General features: G+C 37.1%; 1 protein-coding gene across 1 annotated transcript in view; it reads right to left on the bottom strand.

Moving 5' to 3' along the window:
• Nucleotides 1–27,657, bottom strand: part of PTPRN2 (protein tyrosine phosphatase receptor type N2) — a 674,564-nt gene that overhangs the window by 480,775 nt on the left and 166,132 nt on the right. The window contains exon 3 of the mRNA XM_075144119.1: nt 26,481–26,594. Coding sequence (XP_075000220.1) covers nt 26,481–26,594 — 114 coding nt within the window. The remainder of the gene's footprint in view (nt 1–26,480; nt 26,595–27,657) is intronic.

The following is a 27,657-nucleotide window of genomic DNA, read 5'->3' as shown; positions in this document are numbered from 1 at the left end:
AGAACTGCAATGCGATTTTGTTGTAAAACAACCAGGATGCCAATGAGGCCTTGGGAAGAAGCTTTGTTCATTAACTCCATTAACAATTATAACTTCTTTGTAGAGCTACATGATTACCTCTTTGCCTGCGGTAACGAGGTTAGTGCCCTTGGTGCCGAATCCCTGGGCCCCATCTCAATCGACAGCTGACGTGCCTGTATAATGCAGGCATCTTTCCTTATACAAGACAGGTTTTGTTCTCTGTTTAATATTTGATTTCTGTAACAGAGTGTGGAAGGACTTTTAAAAGCAAAATCCAGGTTGGGAGTTTTCTGTAAGAACCACTGTCATAGTATTAATTTTATTTCTAAAAAATATTCTATATTCAAAATAAAATTCACAATTGCATTTAAAAATTTTATAGACATGCATTTTTTTTCCCCCGTTTTTCCACACAGGAGCTTTTATAGTCTTTAGCACATATAGGTTTCTTTCAAAGCAGCATAATGTTCTTTACCACTTCCCTCTCGCAATGACAGGTCATTTTGAACGCTTGCCCATCCCTGCCTATATCTGATGCTCTTGACACTAGACACACACATTTTCACAGAAATTCTAAAAGGGCTGTTTGAAAGAAAGGGTAACCTGACAGAAAGAAAATGTTACTAAAAATCTTTCAGAGTACTTTTAATGTGAAAATCTGTTGTGTAGCCACACCGAATCTACGCATACTGTTATAGCTTCCAGTAAAAATGAAAAACAGAAGAGAAAAAAACGAGAAATCACTAGGGGGGGGAAGTTTACAGAAGCCTGGAAGATAATATAACATTTATCTAAGAAAGTAATCACATTCTCTGTTATTAAATATGTTATTACACATCATGGAAAATAGTTTACAGTGAAAATATTTCGAAATAACAAATATGCTATTTGGTTTCACTTCATATATATTTTAGTGTTAAGAAAATGAAAGGAATAAAGCAATTTCTATGGATAATGTGGGAATGAAATATAAGCCGTTAGCTGGACTTTCAAAATATTACTAAATCAAAAAGTATTAAGCATAAAATAATTTTTATTACTGTTACCAACAACTTCTAGTATGAAAGCACTGGAAAATTATAGCTTTTTTTTTTCAGCTGAGATTAATATGTTGCCCTATGTGGGCTGAAATACAGTGCCTGTCTGATAGTATAAAGCAAAACTGAACAGCTGATAAGGACAACGATTAAATAAGTATAATGGATTTTATATGGGTGTGGGAGGAATTTAGGAACGAAAATTGTCCAAATTAAGTTTGTGTCAGTCACTGAAATTTATGTTCTTCTTCTTGCAAAAGGTGTCTATCATCTTTAAAATCCGGAGGGGATCAAGGCATTATACTCCACAGTGGCATCTGTGCCTGAAACAGCATACTCCTCTTTAGAGCCATGCTGGATTATTGGTTTAATGTTAAATAGACTCAGAAAGAAGGAAAAAGATAAAAAGGAACAGCAACAAAACAACTGCTTTGTATAGCATCTTCAGTTTATCACTGGTGGTTTCCCATTCAAGAATTGACTGAACTCAGCTTCAGTAATTAACTCTTACATTTTCATTGGTCTGACCTATTCAGAATTATATCAACTCTCCAACCCACCAGAACAATTATATTGCCTTTTCCATATTGAAAAAAAATAACCAATGCTGTTAAATCTCTTCCTATTGGTGCAGGCAATTTTTAATTTAATTCTATACCGTTTGGGGATTTCTCCTTTTTCCCCCTTTAAGAAATCATGACACTTTTTGGTTTTGACATATTGCTCAATACTTATCGAGAATCTCACCAGAAAATAAATCCATAGTTGTTTTCATGACAGCAAATTACATGCCAAAGTGTGACATTTAAATGTTGAATTTTAATGGCTTGTCAGCAGAAGTGAAATGCATTTAAAAAAATTAATACGTGAGAGAACAATGTGTCTGCCTATAAAATAATTCTGTTCATAGTAGACATGAATGGTAAATACGGTGTCAAATGTATTCTATTTCTCAAAGCACATCTTCATTTAGTGAGAAAGGAGCTATATGAATAAGGGTTAAATTCTTCTCTCCTGCTGGCACAGTGGATCTCTGCTGCAGTCGTACTGGTCGGGAAACTCCTACCGATATCCATTTCCAGGAGGTTTCCACATGCAGGACAATTTTAGCAAAGGCAATAAAAGGCAAACTGGGCAGCTTGGAGAGAAGGAGGAGTGTCCACCACCTCTTACAAGCGCTCAGTTATGACTGCCGCACGCTTGCTGCCTATCTTTTTCCTTGGACTGTAGGTAGTGACAACACTGATTTTCAGAGAGTAAATTCAAGAAATGATTGACCAAAAATATTCTAATCACATTTAGTCACATGCAAGCATTTCCTCCCTGCTGTTTATCTTAAACATTTCTATCAATAATTTTTTCACTTGCTACCAATAAACACTTGTGTTTTGTGAAATGTTGATATTTAACTTAAAAATAGCAGTAAGAAGAATTCCCTTTTCCTCCTGCAATTATAAAGATATAAATAATTATTCTATTTCAGTGCTCTTGCTTACATATAAGGTCCCTTAGGATCTTTGGATTATTTAATAATGGTCTATTAAAGGAGGTGGGACAGGTGGTATGGACATATTCACAGGTTAATATATATCCTCAGATTAAGGAAAATTTGAGAACATTGTGAAGAATCAGGTTCTTGGCAACGTGGGAATCTGAGAAAACAGAAAACTAACTGCTGAAAAATGCAAACTTGTATACATGGACAAAATAATGTCTATGTTTATACTTTGCTGGGAAACAAATTAATTCTCTTCTTTTTGGGAAGGAAATAAATGGAAAGCTTCTCTATGCACAACTACGGACAATAAAAAAATGCTGAGGAGCAGTTGAGGCTGTTACTAGTCCTAAAACATTAAAATGTCTGAATGCCCTCACTAAAATACTCTGAGCAGTTTTGCCCTGCTTATCTGAAAGCAAAGAAAGAACAGGCTCAACACCAGACAGTGAGAATGATTAAAGAAACAGAAAGCATGTTTATGAAGATTGGAATGGCTCTTCTTAGCCATTTATTCCTTTATACCTGAAGCGTTTATTCCTTGATACCTGAAGCCTTTATTCGTTCAAGGTGCGTGTCCCACCTCCACAGAAATACCAACTCCCTTCAAGTATTCTCTGCTGCTTTCTCCTGCAATTCTGTCCCATGCTCCTTATGCGACCACAGGTCCTACCCCAGTATCTATATTTCTCACTTTTATTTACTCATTCTTCTAAAATGTTCATTCTCTTTCAGGTGCCTCCCTGCATCTTGTGGCTGGTTTCAAAATATCTGCGTAACGCCCAGCCAAACACATCACCCGAACCGTTGAGTGCTCTCTCCCTCTGTAGGGGTATTCACTTGGGAGTCTCTCCTTGACCCAGTCACCAATTTCCACAAAGTTCATAAATACTGAATGTATTTGAGACCTTGCCTTTCTGTCAAATTGGCTAATAAATTCAAAAATTATTGAAGGACGGAGCTGAACTAACGCAATGGGTAGGCAGTGCCCATCCTTACAATGCTACGTTAAAACAACCAACAAAATCAGATCAGGTAAATAAATAATTGAGAGGGACTCACTAACACCTGACTTCATGGAGATCCTGGTAGGAGACTAACATTAGGTATTTGTTTGAGTAAATACAAAGATATCCAAAGTTCTATCAGACAGGAGCAACAGACTTCTTTTGTAACATAGGAGAGAGCTACCATGCAGCACTGTTCCACTGCTAGTTAACACAGGAGGGGGAATATGTCCAAATTATAGAATCTACAGAACCTCCAATGTCTCCTTCACGTATCTTGTCCTGGCACTGCCAGAAAAAAGATACAGACTTAGATGAACCAATAAGGAATAGGAATTTTCCCACCTTCCTGGACAATCAAAGTACATAGATTTATGTGGACCAGTATATTTCTCTGATCCATTTGCAATTTGCATTATTATTCCATGTAGAGAAACTTTTTTCCTAACACTTACACAGAGCCATTCCTTGTGCCCCAGAAAGACTCATGTGACTTCTACCAGACTGTCAACATTAGAGGCTAAAACCTCACCCACAAAACAATTAGTTCCTGGGAAATAGCAAAGCAGAATTCCTTAAATGCCTTGACAATATGAGTCCATCAAGGGGCACATCCGTTCAGCTCCTACGCCTGTTCAGTCCTGCCCTTTATACTTTAGAAAAAAGGCTGACACGTCAGAAACTCGTCCATTTTTTTCCAAGTATATCCTCTATTAACAAAAATCGTATTACCTCTTCCTCCAAAGCATACATCACTCAAACCAATATTAACTTAGCTTTAACTTCTTCCATACTGCCCATATCATATGACAATAAGTAACTTCGGATCACCTGCAGTGAATCTAAGCTGGTTAGTCCAGAGATGAAAGAGTTGCATTCCTACCATCATCCCTCTAAAACGTTTGTTCTTCTGATAGGTGCTATCCTGACACTCACCCTTATGATGATGATAAGTTTTATTTAGTTAGTTTCAAGGTGTATTTTTAAAGGACACCAGCACTAAGCTCTCTTATTCTTCAACTTTTATCATTGCTATTCGTGGGTGAGACACTGAAGTTTTGTTCTCAGAAGACTATATAACTCCCTGTCTCCTTTCAGGACTACAGGCTTCACTTCCACTGCTGGCCTTGAAAAGCCAGCTAAAAAAAGATGGCACTAAAATCATATCCATTGCGTGGTAATGAAATGAAATGCCTTTAATCAGTCAAGCTTCTTTAGAACAGATGAAATGAGATTTAAATTAGATTTAGGATTTGCAGGTAAAAATATTTTGGTCTGTCAATCAAGCCTCAGCCAATTAGTTAGCAACATATAAATTTTATTTCTAAAAATCATGCGCAAACATGTTACAAAGTTAGGCAAAACAAAACTCTTTACACTGCTAGGTTTCTAACTGAGAAGGAATCTTTTAAAATCATTCTGAATATCTATATACTGCATTTTTAGAAATACTCAGACTGGAGACCATGTTCCACAAGTCATAATGTACGCAAGTCACTGGCAAAGCCTGTTATTTAAAGAATACAACTTTGGGCAGAACTGTTGAAAGCAACATTGTCTAATTAAGCAGCAGCAACCTGACAGAAATGTCTTCGCTACCACTTCAGCCTCAAATATTTAGAGAACCTCCTGTTGAATGGTAACATAAATACAGGCAGTTCAGCAGTGAGGATGAAGGCTTGCAATACAGTGACATTAGCATGCACTTTTGATTTTCCCCAACTAAAAATTATTAAACACTTAGTTTAATAAACTGAAACAATTTTACTGCTGTAAGTGGTAATATCAAAATATTGGATGAAGGGAATCCATAACAGAACGGTAATGAGGCTGCAGTATTGAATTTTCACCATTAAAATCCCCAGATAAGTTCTCAGTTTTCTCCTGGACTTTCAATGGAAAGAAACCCCAGGTAGAACCTACTGATTTCCTTTCACCAATCATTTGGAAAGTACAGAAGCGATTGAACTGGGAAAAATACTTGAGGTATCTAATATTCTTGCCTAAAGCTGTATATACACGTCTTGACAGAGTGAATTGTTCATGCAAAGACATATCACCCTTTCCTCATCTCCGTAGGGCTCCTGCCATAGCAAAATTACTGTCTATATACTGACCCATATTGTTTCATAGTTTCCTATGCTGCACTGGTCGTCTTTAAGGGTCCATCTCTTGTCTCTTAACTTGTAGGTTCTCCAGAAGCTGTCTGTACTGATTCTGTACTGCAGTAACCAAAACAAAGTCCATAAGTAGAGCTTCTAAGCACTATGATAATACCGTAGAGTTTGGTAAAAGAATCACAATTCTATGTTTTGGAATTTATTTATTTAATTTTGCGCTTAAAAAAACAAAAAAAAATGAATCTGCCTAATCTGCATGTACACAAGAAAAGTCTGCTTCACTTTTCGCAACTGTGTTCACCACAGAAATGGAAGTACTATAAAGATATAGATACTGAATAATAAGTAATTATCCTTCAAGACAAAAAGGACTGGAAAAAATGCTGTTCTGAGGGGCAAGCCAACCTCAATCTAAATCAGTAGCCCTGCATCATGTATTACCTTCTTGAACTCAAACACCATATATTTGATGGCAGGCAGCTTTTTATATATGTTTTCCCACCGTTTTTCCTATGTTGTTTTTTAAACAGTCTTTCTTTTATTCTTTCTTTTTATATTTAATACAGAAAAGACTATTTTATTTCATGCAGGGGAAGAAAATACCCTTACTGTAACAATCAATATAATTATCCTTTTATCCTACATTTTGGTATTCACATTCATCTCCAGAATTAATTCAAGTAACCTTTGTTACCGTATCAACAGCCCTTACATCAAGGTGGAATCAAGAGACCTTATTTATTTATTCTAAAATCAGATCTGTGTTCCCAGTTGGTGAAACTGAAGAATAGAGTAACAGTTCTTCATCACATTTCGCAAGGTGTTTTGACCTGCGTGTTACTGCCAATACTGTGAGTGTCAGCACACAAGTGACAAAAATAGCAGCAATATCTTCTTATTGATACTATATTCACTTTATCCTCCAATGTTAAATTTATAGCTTTCCCTAGAGAACTGATATCATATTCACATCCCCATCATTACAGCTGTATGAGGACCGCTCTTTAGAGCCAATATCAATCACACCATATGTTGTCCTGAAAAGCAGATAACACAAATAGGTCACCTTACCCTCTGACCTGGAGAATTAGAGATTAATTATGAACACAGGCTCCACCTCCTTTGTTTTCAATTGTGCAATAGCACAAAAGAGGTTATAAATATTCAGAAATTATCGCTTTTACCTAATCTGTGCTTTTCCCTCCCCCTCCTCCAATTCTTCTGATACTGATTCTTTTAACAGTACAGAGAGATTTTACTTCTGTCCTGAAGCTGTACCTCCTCTAGCTTTTGATCCAACAGCAGTGGCCATTTCCCAGCAAGCACTAGGTCACTTGTAAATGCCTTTTTAAAGTCAATTCTGTTTTATAATGCCCAAGGCAAACAGCTATCAAAGCAGCTTTCACCACCTCTGTCCCATTATGCTAAAACCAGCTTGGTGAGAATGGAAGGCTTAGACTTCACATAATCCCAGCAAGCACACAACAAAAAAGATGAACTCAAAGAACACTAAAGGGTTCAGATCCCTGTGCCACTACTGATTTCCTGTAAAATCTCAGCTAATCACTAAGGTCCATGACCAAAAACATATTTAAGCATCTTACATAGGTAGGAAACTTGCCACTGAAATCAATGGAAATATAAACATTTACATATCTCTGTGAACCTGACCCTTTAGCCCTTCTATGTCCCATCTGTAAAACGAGGATAACATTAATTATTTATCTATCAGAGATAGAGAACACAAATACTGAAAATTAAAAGGTGCTCAGATTTCACTGTAATAGAAAAACAAAAAAAAAAGCCATGTTAAATGGGAGAAAGCCTTAAAATCGAGGGGGGGAGGGGGATGCGGGGCTGAGGGGAGGGAAACGTAGATGGACTCAGGGATGTGTGTGTTAGTGTTAAGTGTAAACCTCCTCAGATACAAAGGAAGGATTCTAACTTCAATAGTGCCTGTATCTTATTGCTGCTTTTCTGGAATATGCTGCCCTGAACACCCCCCCCTCCAGAGACAGGCAGTATATGAAACAGCAGATGCTGAACCTTTTAAATCTTTGACAGTTATGATTTTTTACATAAATTGTAACATTAAGCCCAATGACTCTGGTTCATGTTTATGCTGCATCATTTAGATAAACCTGCTTCTTCAACAGGAACACAGAAGCAAAACAGTCAAACTAATTCAGTTTTGCATTATTTGCCTGGCAACATGTTTTTAGGGAATCCTGGAACATTTCGGAGGTCTCTGAGCATACGGAAGAGAGACCCTTAACATTCCTCCTTAGCCCAAAGAGATACCCAGGTATCTTTCATCAAGATGTGTATGCTCTGCTGCAGACAGCATCAGGTGAACTCATGTCACCTTCTCCACCATTTCTCTTAGGAGAGCTGAAGCAGAGTATGCCAGCAGTGAGTCCTGTTCTTCAGTGAGCTCAGCTTCCTCAAAAATTCATAGGGCAAAAATCTGATGAAAATACTTTTAGAAGAGCACCTGTTACAATTTATGCTTACTACAGGTAGCCAGCTTTCTAGAGAGCTAGTGGATAACCCAAAAGTGTCTGAAAGAGGCGTCTTGTCCAAAATAACACCCCATAGCAATGATCACAAACAGAATATAGGTAAGGAAGATATAGTAAGCCCAGATCCTGCTAAACTGATTTGGGGCAGCATCTAGAGTACACTGGCACGCTTTTTCTGGCAGGATCAAACACCACTTTTCTGCTAATAGTAGACTTCCAACAAAATTCTCCCTAAGTGCCAGGCTTGATACTGCTTCTATACAGAAAGAAAAAAAAAATCAATCTTTTTTTTTGATATAATAAAAAATCCTTTTTCTTTTTCTATAGTAACAAAAATTCACTATAAAACATAAAAATGAAACTTGATCTCAGAGACAGCAATGGGAGATGGGGCCAACAGCAATGTTTCAATGCAGCCAGAATTTGATACTAATTAACAGCAATGTAAGAAATTAAATGGTAAATGGATCTATTAGATTATCTACTAAGTATACTGTCCATAAAGAAACAGCTTGTCCAACAGTCAAATGATGTATCATATGGCATAGTCACTCTGAATCCCAAAGCTGTCCATCTTTAGAAGGCTGTAGCGTTTCTTAGTGAAAAATAAGCCAACACACAGATTTCAAGGCAGATGGAACGCAGCTTCCAGGAACTCAGTTTGTAAAAGATGAAGGGGCAAATAATTGGGTCCTTTCCACAGCTGGATCATGGTTAATCTTGGGGTGCCAAAACAGGATTTGAAATGGATCCATGGCAGATTCATTTTTTTGCTCCTAAACTTTCCTGTACTTTTCCACGTCGTCATCATTTCAGCGAAATCAGTCCATCTGTTTCACTACCCAAACCAGAAGGTACTGATGTTTTCCTTTTCCATTAAAAGCACAAACACATGATGTATGAAAAATTCATAATGAGAATCAGTGGTGATACAGCCAAAGTAAGAAAATAGAAGATACCATGGAAATGTCTGTGTGATACCCAAAAAATGAGGACAGTGGCCCAATGGCCTGTTATTGTGAAGACCTAAAGCAAGCCTCCTATGAAATGTATGACTAACATATCATCACTTACAAATGTGACTTCAAGAAACCAGTTAGCTTCATTTATTAAGAAAACCAACCTTTACTCCTGATAGGCCATAAAACATTAGGATAAAAATACTAGATCCAGATTTCATTTACGTCATACTGCAGTAATTAGAATTAAGGAGAAAGTGTCCTCTGGTGTAGCGGGCAGGGGAGTAGCATGCTCTCCCTGGGCTCTGGCACCAGTGCAATGTTTGTCGCTGGAAAAGCAGAACTTTGTCCAGCTGTGGATCTACCTCAGAATAACTCAGGCTCCTTTGAGGGATGCCAAGGGGTGTTCACAACAAGCTTTGGAAGCCCTGGCCAAAAGAAGAAACTATTAACTATTGTAGAAGTTATTTTAATGAAAAACAGGACAGCCATCCCAGAAATGTGCTATACCATTTTCTTGAGAGAACTCAAGAGTCATTATGAATAATAAGGATTTTTTGCTTGAGGAAAGGCAATATTCCAAAAAAATGTTTCTAATATTCATAGACCGAATTTCAGAAAGAGACTGAATCTCACTGATCTACAAATGACTTTTAAGGGAACACAATTATTGCTCATCTTTCCTCCTAGTTCATCATAGGTCATGGCTTCTTTGCTTTAACATTAGTATTTAAGTTGCTTCTACATATCACAAATAGTTTTTCCTCAGTAATATACAAGAATTGTGAAGTCCGTAAACCGCTGAGTATCAGAAGTCATACAATGGAAAAGCTTATTCTATACTGGCTCCGTATCTTACACTCCTTCCCTATGTCCCTAAATATCTACTATTGATCACTGTCAGAGGAGGATGCTCAGCTAGATGAATCATCTGAGTGAGCTAATACTGCACTACATCATTTACCAGCCCAGAGCAACGGGTTTTTACACCTATCCAGACTTGCTAGCTGGTTAAAACAGATGATCGCTTCTGGATTTTTTCTTTCAGTCTGCAGAAACATGTTAGCAGACTTAACTGCTTAAAGGGGAGGGCAGGAACAAATGTAAAAATTCAAAACGGTGTTTTGCTGCCATGGAAGTAATAACAATAAAAGCTTATTTCCAACAAAGCTCAGCTGTAACCAAAAAAGCCAGATTTCTGGGAAGCCAGCACGGGGACTGTGCTTTTTGCATCTTCCAGGTATCTTCAGACAAAGTTTTCACCCCGCTTTGCCAGGGGTTGAAAACAAGTTGGATTCTATTCTGCACCCCATGTGAAGTAGGGAAGCAAACCAGAAATGAGTCATTCAAGCAGCTCAAAGACTCTCTTTGAGTCCTACTGCAGGTCAAGTTCACAATGCTCAGTATTAGAAACACTGGATGTAACGGTGGACAATTGAAGCAAATAGCCCAAGTCCCAATGGCCCTTCATCTTTAACTTGTAAACAAAGCAAATAGATACAGAGGTTAATGAAAATGATTACTGAGGTTGATAATGTAATTTTCACGATTCTAAAGCTATGAGTTACAAAACAATTACTGGCACAAAGAGCCATGTAACCTTAACTGGTGTAGTATAAGAGCAATTCTGATGGAATAAATACATATAGCTCACTCACTGTATGTGGTCCAACAGTAAACCCGCTAATAAAAATTAGCTTCCTTCCAACACCACAACCTATGAACATACACACACTCTGCAACTATTGACATTTTATTGCCTAACTAACTCAGTGAAAGAAAGCTGAGCAATTCTGCAGTCTAGAGATGAAGGATCCACTTTAATTTGATCTGAAGTTCCCTAAATCTTTTATTTATAGGAGCTGTAGTATGCATTTCACAAATCTCAAAGAATGTAAGCATCGCTTGTGCAACAATGCACTGTGCTTAGTATGAGAGCTAAACCTAGAAATACTGAACTTAAATCCATTAATCAGAGTCCTAGCTAAGCAGGTAAGGAGACTGTTGATTATTCTCTATATATCTATGATTCAACCCCAGATAGATAATTTTTCTTTCAGAAGTAGACACAGACACCTGATGAATCCTCCAAAAATTGAAAAAGCACACGGAAAATATAAGATTAATTATTCAAAGTACTGAGTAATACAGCAAGCACCACCAGGAAGAAAATTCTAAGTCCATGCTACTATTTATAACAGGGATAATAGCCTGAGGATATTCTCCCATCTCAGGACTGGTGAGACTACTCTCAGGGTTCCCATATTTTGTTTAAATTCTGCTTTGTGGGATTCAGTGTCCTGCAGTGCAAAAATCAATATGCATGCTCCACCTGCTGCTTGCTCTATATTGCACTGCTAAAGTTGCAGCATCTACACAGGGTGATGTTGGATGTTTTGGAAACTCTCATAAAAGGTTATAAATGCTCTGACTCTTACAAAAGGTTGCACCTGGCTTCTGACATCATGCCTGATTTTCATACCTAGAATTACCTGCAAAAGCAACTCATCAACTCACCTAAATAGATTATCAGGGACATACAGGCAGCTAATCACTCCTTTCTGTAGACACATTTGTGAAATTATTTATGCAGGTGGAAAACTTAACAGAGAAATCAGGTAAAAAAAAAAAATCTTAAAAAATAGATAAAATAATATCAGTGAAAATAAATAAAGAAAAGCTATTACACTTATACCTTGTTCTTCATACAAACACTATCTATGCCATTAGTCATTGGTAGTAACAAAAAGTCGTGTTGATTTAATAATATGCTGCTTCCCAGAATGAATATTGTTACACTTCTGCAAGAAGTTTCACTTTAAAGGAAGAGCTTGTTGGCCTATTGCTCAGTCATCCATGTGGGAAACCAAGAGACTCTTAATTCTTGCCCTTTGATCTCTCAAGCCCTAGATGGTTGTATCGTTGTAAAACTCAGTCTGGAAAAGCTGGTTCACCCAAGCCTTTCAATGTATCAACACAAATCCTCCAGAAAATAAGTACATTTGGTTTGGTTTTTTTTTTCAGGCATGCTTTGATTTCACAGTCCTAGGCTTGTACTTCTGGGTATTTTTCTTCTATTTTTTTGAATTCTTGAAAAAGAAAAATAAAAATAAAGAGAAACATCCCAAAATACTCCCGTATGATAAAATGTAGGAAATCAACGTCATTTCCTTCTCAGCATCACCCACCCTCAGCTGCAACTTGCTCAGTAAAACAGCAGGGAGGTGAAAGCCTCTAAAATGGTATGGTTTATTACAAAAATTGATGCTTTCACTAGCCTTAGCAAAGAGTGACTAACATAGAAACAGAGACGGGTGTTGTATTTTGAAATTAATGAAATAGTATCAAATAAGGACATTCCAGACCTACCTTCTTTGTAAGAGGGAAAATATTGCAGTTTGACTATTCCAACAGATCTGTTACCACAACATTTGTGAAAGTTATAAAGATACAATAGCTTTTATTTTTTCTCACAAAAGACAAATATTCTGAAAGATCCAAGTCAATTTACTGCATTGTTTTAATGAAAATGGAAAATAATACTATGTGACATAGAGTCACTAGAAAATAAAAGACATGTAAGCAGGTTTATCTTGTCCCTAGTTTAAAGAAAACTGGTGAAGTATATAATAACAGAAATTTTAAGATCACAAGAATATTCTCAAGGCTAAAAGCTAAACAATGAAGATAAGTTCATACCATCAGTTGTCAGGAAAGGGCCTGTACCATGACCCCTGAGACCGAAGTTCAAGATAAATCCGGGATCTATTCTAGCATAAGTTGCACAAAAGAGTTTATGCCAAAAAAACCCAGCACAATTAGAAATTGCCTGAGTGCTTGCTATTCAACAAAGGTCAGAATTTGAGCACTGATTAGTTTATGCTGCTACACGGATAACTGATGAGTACCCAAAGGATTTCAGAAAAATAGTTAAAAAGTTGCAAGAGTATAGGCCAGGGCAAACTGCAGCAAAGTTGATTTTTTTTTTAGTGACCCTGGCACTGGGAATTTGAAATTGTTTCTCAGGTTCTGTTCAGTCTGTATAAGGCTATTAAAGCTGCACCAGAAGCTGCTTATCCTTAAAGTACAACTTAATTCCTCTAAACACCTCTCCGCAGGACCTGAAACCATGGATGAACTTAAATATTGCATTCAGTGAGACACTAAGGACAAAATTCACGTGACTGAATGAAAGCATAGGTAATCAGCTGTGGACTCCCTTGTCAATGGAGAGATAAGCAATACGGTCAGTGAAATCTAGGATATGATTCACTTCATCCTACAGTTGTCTAAAATTACACAGATGAATCACACCTGAAAAGCACCTGTTTCTCTACTGTTTATAAAGAAAGCCCCAGTGGACAGGGACTGTAGACTCAACAGCTGTGTGTGATGGATGCCATCCTCACAGTCGGAGCACATATTTTCATTTCTGCAACAGCAGAGTCAGCCCAGGGTGGCAGAGTGTTTGAAGCACTGTCTTGGGACTCACTGTCACTAAGAATGGGATGGGATGGGGGAGGGTAAGCGAGGGGGTGGAGGATTAACAATTTTGCAAATTTACAACCCCTTAAAGTTTTTTTAGAGTTGAGATGGACCCCTGCAGAGCAAGTTTAAGCCTACTATCAACAGAGTTGCTAAGAGCACTTGAAATAACATCTCCATCCTTATAATATGTGCTGGCATTACCAGAACGTGGATCACCTGCCTCTGTACACACTGAGCCAAGTGGCATATGGAAAAAGATCTGCTTCTTTAAGAGGAGACAGTAGACTTGTGCTAGAGCGTTCTGTGGTGATTGCCTGCTAGCGTAAGAATAAGACACGTCTGTCACCTCTTCCCAAAGTTCAAAGGAGAAAAATTAGTCACAAGGAACCTGGGAAGAGGTGAAGGGCAGAGTCCGAGACGGAATAAAAGTGAAGATCATGCCAAGAGGGAGAAGGGCAAGGTCATGTGCGAGAAATGACAGAGAGATATTTGCACATGTTTAAGTTACCACTCCCTAGGGAGAAAAACAGAGTGGATTTTATAAACAACGAGTCACTAACTTTAGAGCCAATGTTTGTATGTTCACATATTTTTATATACTAATTTTGATACTGAAGGTATACCTTTAAGACAACCCAGTACGATGTCAGTAATGCTTTACTATCAATGCTTGGCGGAGCCTTCAAATAAATTTTTTAGCATAATGCAGGAAGGAAAGCTGTTGATTCCTAAAACAGATGAAAGCAGTAGTAAAGATGAAACAATAAAATTATTCAGAAAGATTTCAGCAGAACAGGTAAGCGACCAATTTTATCTAAAATCTTACCGAAACATGAAGTGGGGTTTCTTATATACTAAATGCTAGAGTTGAGCACTTAATTAGACTGTCAAATCTAGGAGGACCAGAAGCAGATTAAACTTTGGATACTTATACATAGTGATCAGACACTGCAGTGCAAAGGAAAGATTAGATGATCATAACTAATCTAATTTTTAATTAAAATTTAAAAGCAGACAGGTTTTGCACTGCCCGCAAGGGAGAAAAAGCTGAGTTCCACCGAGATGGGTTCAAGCATATTTTCCTCATTTCTGAATTGAATTTTGTATCCAGTCTTCTAATGTTATTCTCAGCTTAAAGAAAATTCTCCCATTTTAAACAACTCACACTGAGGGCTACATTCCATTTTTATTTATTGACTTGTGGAATTACCTCACAGGTTAATAAGAAGTTTTCAGTGTCAATGAACATTTTAATTTTAAATTTTAAATCAGCGTATTCCTCTCCGAGCATTCACTGCCCTCTGCTCAAGCCTGCAGGCAGTGTCCGAACAAAGTTCACTTCGATGGAAGGAAAGGGAAGAATATTTTATCATTGTCTCTCCCACATATATGCAAACGCATGCTAATGCCCCATCTCGCAGAGATTTTCAAATGAAGATTGGTGGTAATGTCGGAGCTATAACTCAAAACATAAGATAATGCATTTTCTTTCCTATGTAGGGTTGATTGACTTATTATGATTTCATTAGGTGGTGAGTTTAACCCTTCTTCTATTTATAAATTGTTTCCAATTCAGTTCTGACTTCTGTAAAAGCATTCATTATTCATAAATATTTTATGAAGTGTTTAGGTGAACAATTTTAAACTTAATGAATTTTTTAATCTCTGTTTCTTTTTCCACTGGGAGTGACTGGCCTAAGTCACATAGAACTGACCTTAGCAAATACTTTCAGCGCATAGTGATATTCATTAAAGTTAGTATACGTAGAGTTCTTTCTGAAATGGGGATAAACAGAATAAGCCTACCAGGTTAGAAATTTACGGATGATGAATATTATATTGTCTAAATATTATTCTTTACAGAGAAAAAGTCCAAACCTTTAAAATTTTGCTTTTTTTAGAAGAAAAACTACAGTAGATACCAGGAGGAGATTGAGAGAAAGAAGCCCAAAGGGTCACTTAGCACAAGCATATTGCACCAACCCTCCTCCTAGATAAGAAGAGGTTGCTGGCACTCCATGAACGTGCTGTATGGAAAAAGAGCTTGTAGGAGCAGCAAGCAACCTGGAGGAGATGGAGGGGTTGGGAGTCTGACAGTGGGGATGCTGTCTAGCAACTACCCCAGAGAAAAGTGAAGCAAAGATTCAGGAGGGCTCCATATGTTGAGTGACCAGCTCAGGTCTCTGCACAGGAACAAATTGCCCGCGTGCTTCTTCTGTGCAGGGGCAAGGGCAAGTGGGTAACAGCAGGGAGGCCCCACGGAGGCAGGGAAGTACTGCGCTTCCAGCTAACATTTGGAGGGCAGAAAAAGTACGAGATGAAAGAAGGTGTCTTTTTGTTTTGGAATTATATCTTGCTTATATCTTTACACTGCTGTTTCAAATAGGAAAGCGGGAATTTTACAGAGAACAGACCTATCTCATGAAGAGTTACAAAGAGAAAAGGTATGTGGCTGAACAAAATTACTGACCTTTTGATCATGTAGACTTTTGATTTAGGAGAGGGTTTTCTACATTGTTTTGCAGATTTGGCTAATATTAAGTCCCTTTAACATCTTGAATGTGACTACTAGCTGGAAGCTGGCTAGAACCTAATAACTATAAACAGAATGAAAAGCTCGATGTTTGACTCTATATTGAATGTCACTAACTATAACATTATCAGAAATGAACATAGTTTGGTTAGAGCCTACCTGAAAAGACCTGAAACCCATCAGACTATTTGAAAAAGCTGAGCTGGAGTGCTAAAGTCTTTTCATTTGCTTACTCTCCTGCTACTAAGGAAGGGATAGAGGGGGGAAGAAAGCATTTGTACCAAATGCATAAGCAACTCTCAGAACAATGGAGAAAAATAATGCTCCCCAACTTAGTACTTACTTAAATTCAAAGAATAGTTTATGAAAGAGGTAATGTGGCCCAAGGAGTGCCTCTTGGCTTGCTTTCCTGGCATACTAAAAAATAATGAAATAGAAGTGATTCTATTAGCCCCTATTGGGCTACATTAGGAGAAGGGGCAGCATTTCAAAGGAGAGTATTACCCCCCTCTACTCAGCAGCAGTGTGGCCACATCTAGATTACTGCGTTCGTTTTTTGACCCAGTTTCTTGAAGGGGGGTTCAGTAAAGAAATTAAGACACTGGAGAAAGTCCAACAGAGGGTTACGAAGTCATATGACCAGTAAGAAGAGATGGCACAGGAGCTGCTTTTGTATTGTGAAGAAGTGGCTACGGGTGGACCTTAGCCACCATCAATGCAACCTACAGCAGCATGGAGAGTAGTTGAAAAGACAACTGAGTCAAATTCTTCCTACTTTTGGCTGATAATAAAACAAGGGGCAAAAGCCACAAGTTGTGGTTTGGGAGTATTAGGTTGGACGTGGTAAGAACCTCTTCTCTCAGGGGCTAGCCAAACACGTCAAACTTCGGGTAAAACGCAAAGGGTTTTCAAAACTCGTCTAGGCAATCTGATACAGTTTCCAGTTGTCCTGATTTTAGCCAGAGACTGAACCAGATAATCTCCAGAGGTCCATCTAACCAGCACTTCTGTGATTCCTCTAAGCACTTCCGTTTATTTAACATTAATTATTTAACCTGTAGTTGTTAAACCTTTCACAGAAGGACAACTCCAAAGGAAATTATACAGTAACATATCCTAGTAATTTCTCAGAAAGTCTTTTTCACTATGGACAGATATGTAATATTGCATATTGGTCATTTACCATGAAGGACATAAACCGCTCTCAATGAGGATCAATGCGGAGTATAAAGTTTGTGAAAAATACCCTGCCAAAAGATCACAGCTTGCAAATATAGCAATAAATGGCAATGTAACAGCTCCTTGAAGACAGAGGGGAAAAAAATCTTTTGCAAAATATATATTGGTTGGAATATCTCATCAAATGCAAACTGCCTGGAAACTCAGAAAGTTGAGTAGCCAAGACATCACACAAGCTGCAGCCAGTTTCAAGTTGTGTGATTGGACTTGTATAGAAACAAGGGTCTCATTTGTGACTATGTGTGACCTTCCTTCCATTCCTTTACTCCCACAACTAATGCAGACTTTTGTTCACCGTGGTTGTTTCTTAACATTCAAGTACAGCAAAGATATTCCAATGTGTTACCAAGCAGGCACTTACTGTGAGAAAAAAACATAACATAAAACATGATTAAATAAAACTCAGTGATTATGGAATTAAATTCTTGACTAAGGCTCACATATCTTTATCATTTTTAGATCATTTTATATTTTTAACATTTTAATTGTGCCATCAATTAAGTCAATCAGTGTGATGGTATCTAGAAGGGTATGTAGCCCTCAAGGGCCAGATATGGAACACTTTGACTCAAATCAGTTGCTGTTTGTCAGCTGGCTGGAGCCTGATGGAAAAAAAAAATCTACAATCCCTCTCCCGCCACCCATTGCCTTTTTAGTCAATTCCTTTTGTTATAAAAAAGGTTTGCCAGCACCCTGAACCCATACATTGTGCCCATACATTGTGTTTAGTACAACCCTCTCAGCTCAGAATAGCACCTGTGCTGTTCCCTTCTACCACATGCTCCCCCCCTGCCTGATATCACACCCCCTGCACTTTTCTGCAGTATCTGTGGCTCCTCTCCATGTGTCTCGGATGGATTTTTTTGGTCTGTCAGCTGGGTAAAACACAGGCTGGGTATGACCAGCTCCAAAATACAGAAATAATGCATTGGCTGTAACATATGTATGCAAGAGCCAGCTGCTTCTAAACAAATGGGGAACAGCTGATTTTACCCCAGCAGTGACACTAATGGCCTTTTGCTCCTCTACATAGCTAGTGATTTTCCAGAAAAGCATTTCATGATATTTATTACACATGAAAAGCTCAAATCTGGTCAAATAGCGTTTAAACTGGGGACAGATGAAAAACTACTAGAAGGGAGAGCGATAGATGGACAAAGAGTGCTTCCGTATCTAACAGCACTTTTTTATCAGACAAAGAAAAAAGTAATAGAATAGTAAATATGAAGGAGCACCTAAAGACTCAACACAGCTTTGAAAAAAAATGTAGTTTCATAGCTATATGTTTGACATATGCTAAGTCAAACAGAGGAAGAATGTTCAAAGCCTTCCTAAAAGATTGGAGTTAGTTAAATATGCAGTGCAGGTCTGTGCAATGCTTAATTAGAAACCAGACAGCAACAGGAATAAAAGACTAAAAATGGGGGGAAAGTCCTTTTTGCAATTTTAAGACTGTGAGAAGCTGCAAAAGAGAAACTGAGCAATGGACAAGTGTTGGAGGGAAAGTGACCATACACATATGTACAGGCAAAACAAAACAGAAGGAGAAACTTGTGAAATACAGTGAGTATATGCTAAGAATCAACATGAAAGAAAACACAAGTAGAATTAAAAAAGAGATTTACTACCACCCAGCCTTTGCAGGAAACTTCTACATTTGTCAGAAGCATTCTGACAAAGCTGTAAGATAAAGAATGAAAACATCTTAAGCGCAAAAATTATATATATACACACACATATTCTGCATAGCAAAGGCAAAAAAGGACTTTTGTGGGAATTCGTATTGATTACTAAAACAAAGTAAAGCTTCAATCATACCATGGTGTACTGTGAGGGACATGATCTACCTATTGAGGTTTTGTACGAATAAGATTAAGATAATGATTTTGAAAAAGTAATCCTAAATGTTTCAGAATTTAGAATACCTACTATAAAGCTAAAAATATGTCAAACACTAGAAATCATTAAGAGTTGATGTCTTAAAAGAATGTGAGGCCATGTAGATAGAGATAAAAGCTGTAGATAAAGTAATGCAATGAGTATAGAAATAGAAAAGGAAAACAAATTCCCTAGAAATAAACAAATAAGGAAGAAAACACTGGTAGTGCAATGATAAAAAACAGTCTTATGTTGAATATGTAAATGTGCTATAATTATAGATAAATGGTACAAAATGGTGTAATTAGTTTGGATATGCTATATTGTTATTCACAGTTTCCAAAAGTAGTGTTATTAGAGAATACAGCAGCTAAAGAAGTAATCTCATGCTTGAATTGATATTTGCTGACATTCCAAGTGTGGGAACAACTGATAATGAACTGCAATTTGATTGCTGCGTTTTCAAGTGTGTTTTAAAAACATGTTATGTACCCATATCACTTCAAACCCAGTGTATGCCCAGTCTAATGGTCCTGTGGAAGGTTTTAATTTTTTTAAAGAATGATCTAAGAGAATAAGAATGAAGTTCAGAGTTGCATGTGACATCATTAACAGGGCAGCATGTTAATGAATAAACTAAATACAATGACTTTTTGCCGTTGAGCTGTTGCTCGGTCTAATGCTGAGAACAAGGCCATCCAGAGGAAGCCTGGTGAGCTTGCTCAGTCCAATGGGAACAAGAAGAGATATCTTTAGTTTCTTCCACAGAAAGAGGAAACAGAGACAGTATCCAAATTTCAAAGATCAGAAAGAGAACGAACTGTGGAAGAGCCAGCACAGAGAGCTTCATGGAAAAGACTAAGCATTAATACAGAGGTTAAAATCCATGAAGTGCCACACAAATCTTCAAAACAAAGGAGGCAAGGCAGGAATTGATCGACAGCCTTTGCTATTTGTATTATACTATCACTAATTTCTATGTTTCCTTCGGAAGAAGAGCTGTAAAGTTATCTGGGCCACAAAGAATTCAATACATCCTGATCCCAGTCAGCAATGGTCACTGCTAGTTGACAGAAACATGACACAAAGGAGACATGCAGAGCTTTTCTCCTTTCTATCAAACATATTAGTTAATGTGTTATTTTATCAAAAACACAAGTAAAAGCTCTGATTGATCATTCTTTTTAAACAAAAGGAATACGATGCTATTAGGACGACATATATATCTTCCAAAAAAGTAATATTCAAATGATGCAAAATCAAAAAGCTTTACACAACAGTGTTACTGATGCAGATAAAACTAAATCTATAAACTATATCTAAAAAAAAGGTTTCTTCTGTATTTTCTAATATCTTTCCCACAGTACATAGAATCTGCTTTGCTCCTATAATAAATTTTTGTAACGCCAATACATTCTGCATAAATACCAATTTCCTGAAAAGAACATTTTTCACAAATGTCTTACATGGCAAAGAGCAAGTCAATGCCATATCAGATTATGTCTGGTAAGCAGAGCAGCCATACAAGGAATCAAATAGAAAAAAATCTGTATTTTTTTTGTTCTGTGCTGTGCAACATACAGGTGTTCAAAAAAGGATTTCAAAGTGTATTCTTTCTGCTGCTTTATAAATAAAACTTTTTGCTTTTTCTGAAACTTGCTCTTAGTTCTCTGAAGTTCTATTTAAGTCTTTGAAGACCAAAAAATATCAGTAGTGCTTTAGCACTTAACAAAGGCAAGAATTTTTTGCAACCTTTTCAGTGCGTTATTGTCCATTGAGCCAAAAAGTTAAGGCAGCATGACAATGATACCAGGAGAAGGTAAACATGTCCAGTCCCAGCTGAATTCCTCCAGTGTGGCATGTCATGGGGTTTATGCTTCAATTCCTGGCTTCAGCAGCCATCTAGGAGAAAAATTTGCTCCACACACAGATGTCTGGAGCGAGCTGATGCCGGGGAAATTTGATGTAAATGCACTGCTCTTTTCAAGTAAACCTTCCCCTCCCCCCCCCGCTCCAAAGGCCAAAAGAAGAGTTTGCCTTCCTTTATATCAATATTTGAATTTGAAGAAAAACCTGCTTTTTCCTGCCTCTCCTGGTTTCAGCTTTCTATATACCTACATAATAATGTGATAATCACCTTGCAAATATGTGCAAGAACTGCATTATTCCTTCTAAGTTTATTTCAAAACGGAGCTTATAAAGGTTTACTTTCAAGTCCGTTAGCTTCGTTGCAGTAACAAATGATACTTTGCCTTGAAAAATAGTCCTGACTGAAATATTTAGCAACTCTTTCGTAATTCACAAGCTGCCTGTGACAAGTCACATTCATTTCAATTTTCAAGTTAACTGATTGTAAATCATTTTAGTTTTTAAAACAAATTTGCTGTAAGAGTATAAAATTATTTCTAGCAAAGTTATATTAATCATCTTACTCTTAACTGGTTAGAATTAATTCAGCACAAATATTTTTTTCTCCCTGTCAAGAACTTCCTGGGTTACAAAGAAAATAAACAAGAGGAAAAAAGTTCTATTTTTTTCAAATAGTCTGTAAATCTGTTGCCTACTTCCACAGCTCATGAGCCTCTCCAGAATATCTTGCTGAATTGAGCTAAATGAATTTAAAAGTGTACCCTACTCTTTTTGGTTCTCTTAATAACACTGTTGATATTTTAATATCTTAAGCAGGACTTTCTTCATAATAGTGTGAAAGGAATTGCTTTCCTTGAAAGTAAAGTTCAAGGTGTTATAGCAAAAATTAGGTAGCAACAAGCATACTCAGGAATCATTTAGTAATGGCTCCAACTTAGATAAACAAAACAAAAAACATTTATCTGATTTGCTTTTCAAATAGTCATGCTGCACGATTCCTGCAGTAAAGTGACACAGCTGTAATATAGTTAAAATTTAAGTAAAACAGAAGACAGAAGCTAAACTACCGATTATTAGTCTAACATGCTTTGTTTCTAATATACAGTGTCCTGTCAAACTGTGCTAGAAACAGTGTCCACAGGGCATACAGCAAACACAAAAATATGACTTCTAGCTCAGGAGAACCATATGCCACCAAGCACATAATGCTGAGAAGGTATGTACACTGTGAAATGCTTCTGTATGCTTGAACTTTCCTTACGTTTTTTCCCTAAGCAGGCACAGTGGCCACTCCCAGAGGCAGAATCCTACGTCAGATGGGCATTTGTTGTGACCCTGAGCAAATACCCTTGTTCTGAAGTGTGTCTCCAGGCTCCATCTCTGAGATCTTTCGTCAAGTAATGCTCATCGCTATGGCAGCTGCACTTTCACAGAGTTAGTACCATGTTATCAGCTAGTTTGAATCACTGGTTAGAAACTACTTTATGAAACAAATGTAAATCCCTCTTGGAGTAAGCAGGTTGAGAAATTCTACTGTTCTCCTTTATTTTTGCTTATGCTGATATTTCAAGTACTATTTATGCATTCATGCTTGAGTTATAATGTACCATGATTAGTCCTCCTATCTCATTTTCCATGCTTCTAGTCTTATAGGTCAACCATCAGTGTGAAATTGTTTCCACAATCTTGCTAAGAATCTTAGTGATGCAATCACTTTGCCTTCATGATAATATTGTTGGGACAAGAAGAAAACAAAACATTTTATAATTTATTTAATCCCTTTAAGTAAAAAATGTATTTTGTGCATTTTAGTTCAAAGAGGGAAGTGCATAGATGATTTATCATTCTCGGTATATTCCAAGAAGTATCTTCTCCCAAATTGGACAAGAGGACACAGAAGACCAACCATAGGGATAAGTATTTCCATTTTCTTCAGGCACTATTCATTTACCCCTCTATGCTGATATTTCCTTCATTTCCCTTTTCCAATGATTTAGTTCTATCTAAACACCATCCTTTTGATTGTCCTGTTTATCAGACAATGAGAAATGTTTCAACTCCTCATAAATTATAAATTATAGCACTACCAACTTCAGAAAGTGATTCGTCATGTTTCAGCAACTGTGAAAAGGGCTTTTCCCATATAGATAGTCAAATTTATAAAAACTGAATCTTCAGAAAATCTTCTTCACAAAGGGTTTTTCGAAAGATTTGACTGACTCAAGGACAGCGAGAGTGAAAATGCCATGAACAAGGATATTTGAATGCTAACAATCATTTCTTTGTAGGAAGCTATCTAATATTCCAAGGCATTCATTTCTATCATCAATCTACTAGTAGATAGTGTAGACAAAGATAGACTCAATGTGTAAAGAAGACATAAAATCTATATCATTATGAAACCTGAATTCTATTTTAGTCAAAGTCCTTTATTAAACAGATTATCATCAGGTGTGTCACTCATCTAAGCCCCTGTCGTATGCTTCCCTATTGTAATAAACATTTCTAGCTGGCAGAATCACAAATGATATTTGCTATTCATATCATGTTTTCCTCTGTTTTATAGCACCTGACCATACAATCTTCCATTTGGACCATGATTCAAATATAGACATCACTTTGTAGTGACCAGCAAATAGGAAAGAAAGACGACGTAAATTTTACGAGGCTTTCTATGGATTTTTTTTGTTTAATTCTATGGAAATAGATGTCAACAGATTATTGCTAGAAAAAAAGAAGAGATTAGTAATACTGCAAGAAGACATCAGGAAGGAAACAAAAAAGAAAAAACAAGTCACCTTAGAAAAATAAATAAACAAGAACCTAGAAAACCACTCAAGTTAATAACCTCCAAAATATCTGGTCCTTAACTGTATATACATCTAATAAGAATAGAAAGTGTTCAAGATAGATATTACTAAAAGTTTTGCTTATTATGGGACCTACTATATAGTCTTCCAAGAGAAAATTTTCCTGCTGTTTACAAAAAGGAGAGAATAGATGCTGTCCCATATCCTTTACCGGGAGGGTGGGCATCACCAAGTGGAGCTAGTACTCCAGTACTCTTTTGGAGAGGACAAGAAGAACGGAGTATTACATAGTTAAAGGAAATAAAACCTCTGAAAAAATGCAGCCCTTTCTTGAGGTTACCTGAAACATTTTTGTGGTCTTGACAATGTCTTGCTTACCTATACTGCAGAAACAGTCGTGATGTTTTGCACACAAGTTGCAGAACAGCAGCATTAACTGTGCAAGTGACCATCACAGCCGGAAAACATGACCTAAGGGCTAGATGTATTACATCTGATAGCACTAGCAAACAGCAGAGTCTTCTCTGAGCAACCTGATGTCAGTAATCCATTAATCTCATAGCCTGTATTGATTCTACTCCTTCCGTATTTCTGTCCTCACTAAACACTTCAGAATTTGCCAAGGATACTGAGAGTAAAAAAAAAAAGAAAAAGAAGTGATTTTATCACATCAATCATTTCAACAACAGCATTTTAGCATTCTATTATCTTTTACAGATATATTTAGGATTCTCTTCCCTGGGATACCCACAGGCCACAAAAACTGCTTGCAAAAGTTTTATATCAGTTCAAAGCATATACACATTTGTGTATGCCCCTCTAAATGTCATGAGTAAGAAAAGATAAAAGCAAAAGTGCTTTCGTTCTCTACCACGGTTTCAATCTGTGTGTTCCTCATCATTCTCCTGCTATGAAAAAGTATGAGACAAGTCCAAATTTCAATGCCTAAGTTTCCTTAAAAGAAGCATACCGCAGTTTACTGCAACAGGTACATCCAGGGAGGTGTGTTGCTGATAACAGAGATCCTAGGAAGGGTTGATTTATTGATCAGAGAAGCACATAGTAGGGGGAGGTCACATCAATTCAGTTGAATTAACCAAAATCTTATGATAGTCAGGGAGATAGAGACAGATAAGCATCTTTTGAGATGGTCTGGGGTATCTCATCAGCCTCTGTATGTGCCCCGCAGAAGGACATGGGCCTCCTGCAGGTCTCTTACCTCTGACATCCCCGTGGAGGAAGCTTTACATCATAAGACTCATCACCGATATTCAGGCAATATAAATGAGTGCTGGCTGTCGATGCAAGCATGATGAATTTAGATATCAATTTAGGTGCCTTAGTGCAATGAATTTGCCTCTCCTTCTTCACTATATTCAAACAGAGAACAGATACTAGCTTTTCCACTCATACAATGCTGCCCTGATGAAACAGTATTTTCATAAATCTGCTTGCATAACTTAGCCTTTAGAAAATGACAAGTGAAAGAGCCACAAGTGCTATTCATTTGTAACTGTTAATCAGCCAGGAATTACTACAATCAAGTTTTGCTTCATTTGGATGGGCTGCTGGACAGGAAATAAATCCCTGGAAATTTTTTGAATCCTCTAAATCAGTGGTTTCCAAACTAGAAGTCCAGCCTCTAAGTATAGTCATGAACTTCCAAGAAATCAATTTTTTCTTATAATTTAACTAGCATAATGCTAATACAATATTACTAGTTTGTAATTGAGATTGTAACTGGAAAATATTTAGGAACAACACCTACACAGATGATGCAAATGCAAAATTAACCACTACAACTATCCTCTTAGAACAATTTAGATTACAAAGATTTCTTGGTCCTACAAGACCAAGCCTGCGGCAGCCTACAGTAGAGGTTTATTTCATGTATTAGTATCTAAAAAGTTTGTTCAACCTTATTGGCTTTCATTTTATCCAAGTTTTGATTTGTTAGTTCAAATTATGCCATTCAGAAGCTAGAACATCCTTTCTGGCTTTGGAAAGTGCATAGAAATTAACGTCAGAAAGCTGAATAAAAATTAAAAGGAACAGAGTAGATGCAGCTTGTAATGAAATCAGAGCAGTTCTACTTACCTGAATTCAAAGTTAAGAACTGTTTCTAGCTAACTGGAAGTTGTGTGTTTTCTGCCCTTGCACCTTGAAATATGCGGTGGTGCAAATATATACATGGCAAATTATTTTTCTCTCCTGCTGATTTATTTATATGACACCAGCATTCATAGATGTTAAAATTTTATTGTATAAAGCGTCAGTCACAGACATGGACTACGTAGGGAGGAAGCACCTCTCCTGAAATTGCTTCACCAAGTCCTTGTTGCAGATTCAGTGAGTCAGAAGGCTTTTTACTTTTATAAAGTCTGCACTACTGGGCCTGAAACACACTGTGTTCGAAAACTTCTGAAGACGTCACCTCAGAGGGAGCACAAAATAATTGTAACCCCCAGTGCAACTAACCCTACTCCAGAGTTTTTACTATACCTTTGTGTGAGAGCTTCTCCAGGATGATCCTTAGGCGCTGAAGAACGGGGGGTGAAATGTCATATTTATAGATGTCTATTACCGGCACTCGCTGACATCTCCCAAATATTCCATCTGCAGGAGAGAGAAAAAGAAAAGGAAAAATATATATTTCGTTTTCTGAGAGGAAGAAATGCATGATGAGATGCGCATTTCCAATGTATCCTAATTATATACTGAAGGAACCTTTTAAAAGACACTTAAAAAACTATCAAAGGACTACTGAAGTCATGAGACAGGGTATTTTCTATCAAAATAAATAAATACTGGAAAGAATATTAGTTGGAGGAAGATTCAGATTCTATTGTACAAGTTATGCATACAGTTTACTTCATAAAGTAATTTCAGACTACTGCCTCCCAAATCTTTTGATGTAAGACTTCTTTACTGACAATTCAGTGGGAAAAAACTTAATGTTCAGCGCCTACTATGTTGCAGATGAAAAGTGCAGCATCCAGAAATATAAATATTAATTTGCAGAAACTATGAGGATTTGCTGAAACATTTTTAATGCAGGAGCTGTGTGTTAGGCGTTGGTAAATGAGAACTGAATCCGTAATGGCTAGTAAAGGCTCGTTTCAAGAAGTACCCTCTAATGAATGCAATAAAAGAAAGCTGCTTGCAGAACAATGAGATATTAATGTGGCCTAATTTATTTAGCTCCATTCCATTTGTCTAAAATGACAGACTCTTCTCATCAATGTCTTTTCAAATCACACCTTCTAATTAATTTAGCTTCTTATTAGTCTTTATTTAGAGAATTGTTCATTTTGAGGCAAGCTTCCTGTGTATGTGTGGGAGGAACAGGGAGTTCAAACATTCAAATTACCTTTCTCTCTTTCATACAAAAGACTAATTCAGAGCCTAGGTGCTTCACATACAATCTGACCATCTGCAATTCTAGGCCTCTGAGAAAGAAAGTGGTTTCATTTATTGTTCAAAACAGCTCTCTTCTATATAGTGATCCAAAGGAAGCAATTTAAATGCAACAAGTTTAATTAGCAAAATATTCTACTGCAGTACTAGTTTTAACGCAGTAATTACTTCTGCTCTGATATTACATCTATGCTCAAAAAGGATAGCTACATCAGATTAGCAGAAAATAACGGTAGGTATTAATTTGCAAACGTCCATTACT

Source organism: Calonectris borealis, chromosome 2 (genome assembly GCF_964195595.1).
Source record: "Calonectris borealis chromosome 2, bCalBor7.hap1.2, whole genome shotgun sequence".
NCBI classification, from domain to species: domain Eukaryota; kingdom Metazoa; phylum Chordata; class Aves; order Procellariiformes; family Procellariidae; genus Calonectris; species Calonectris borealis.
This window is presented reverse-complemented; position numbering and strand designations above follow the sequence as displayed.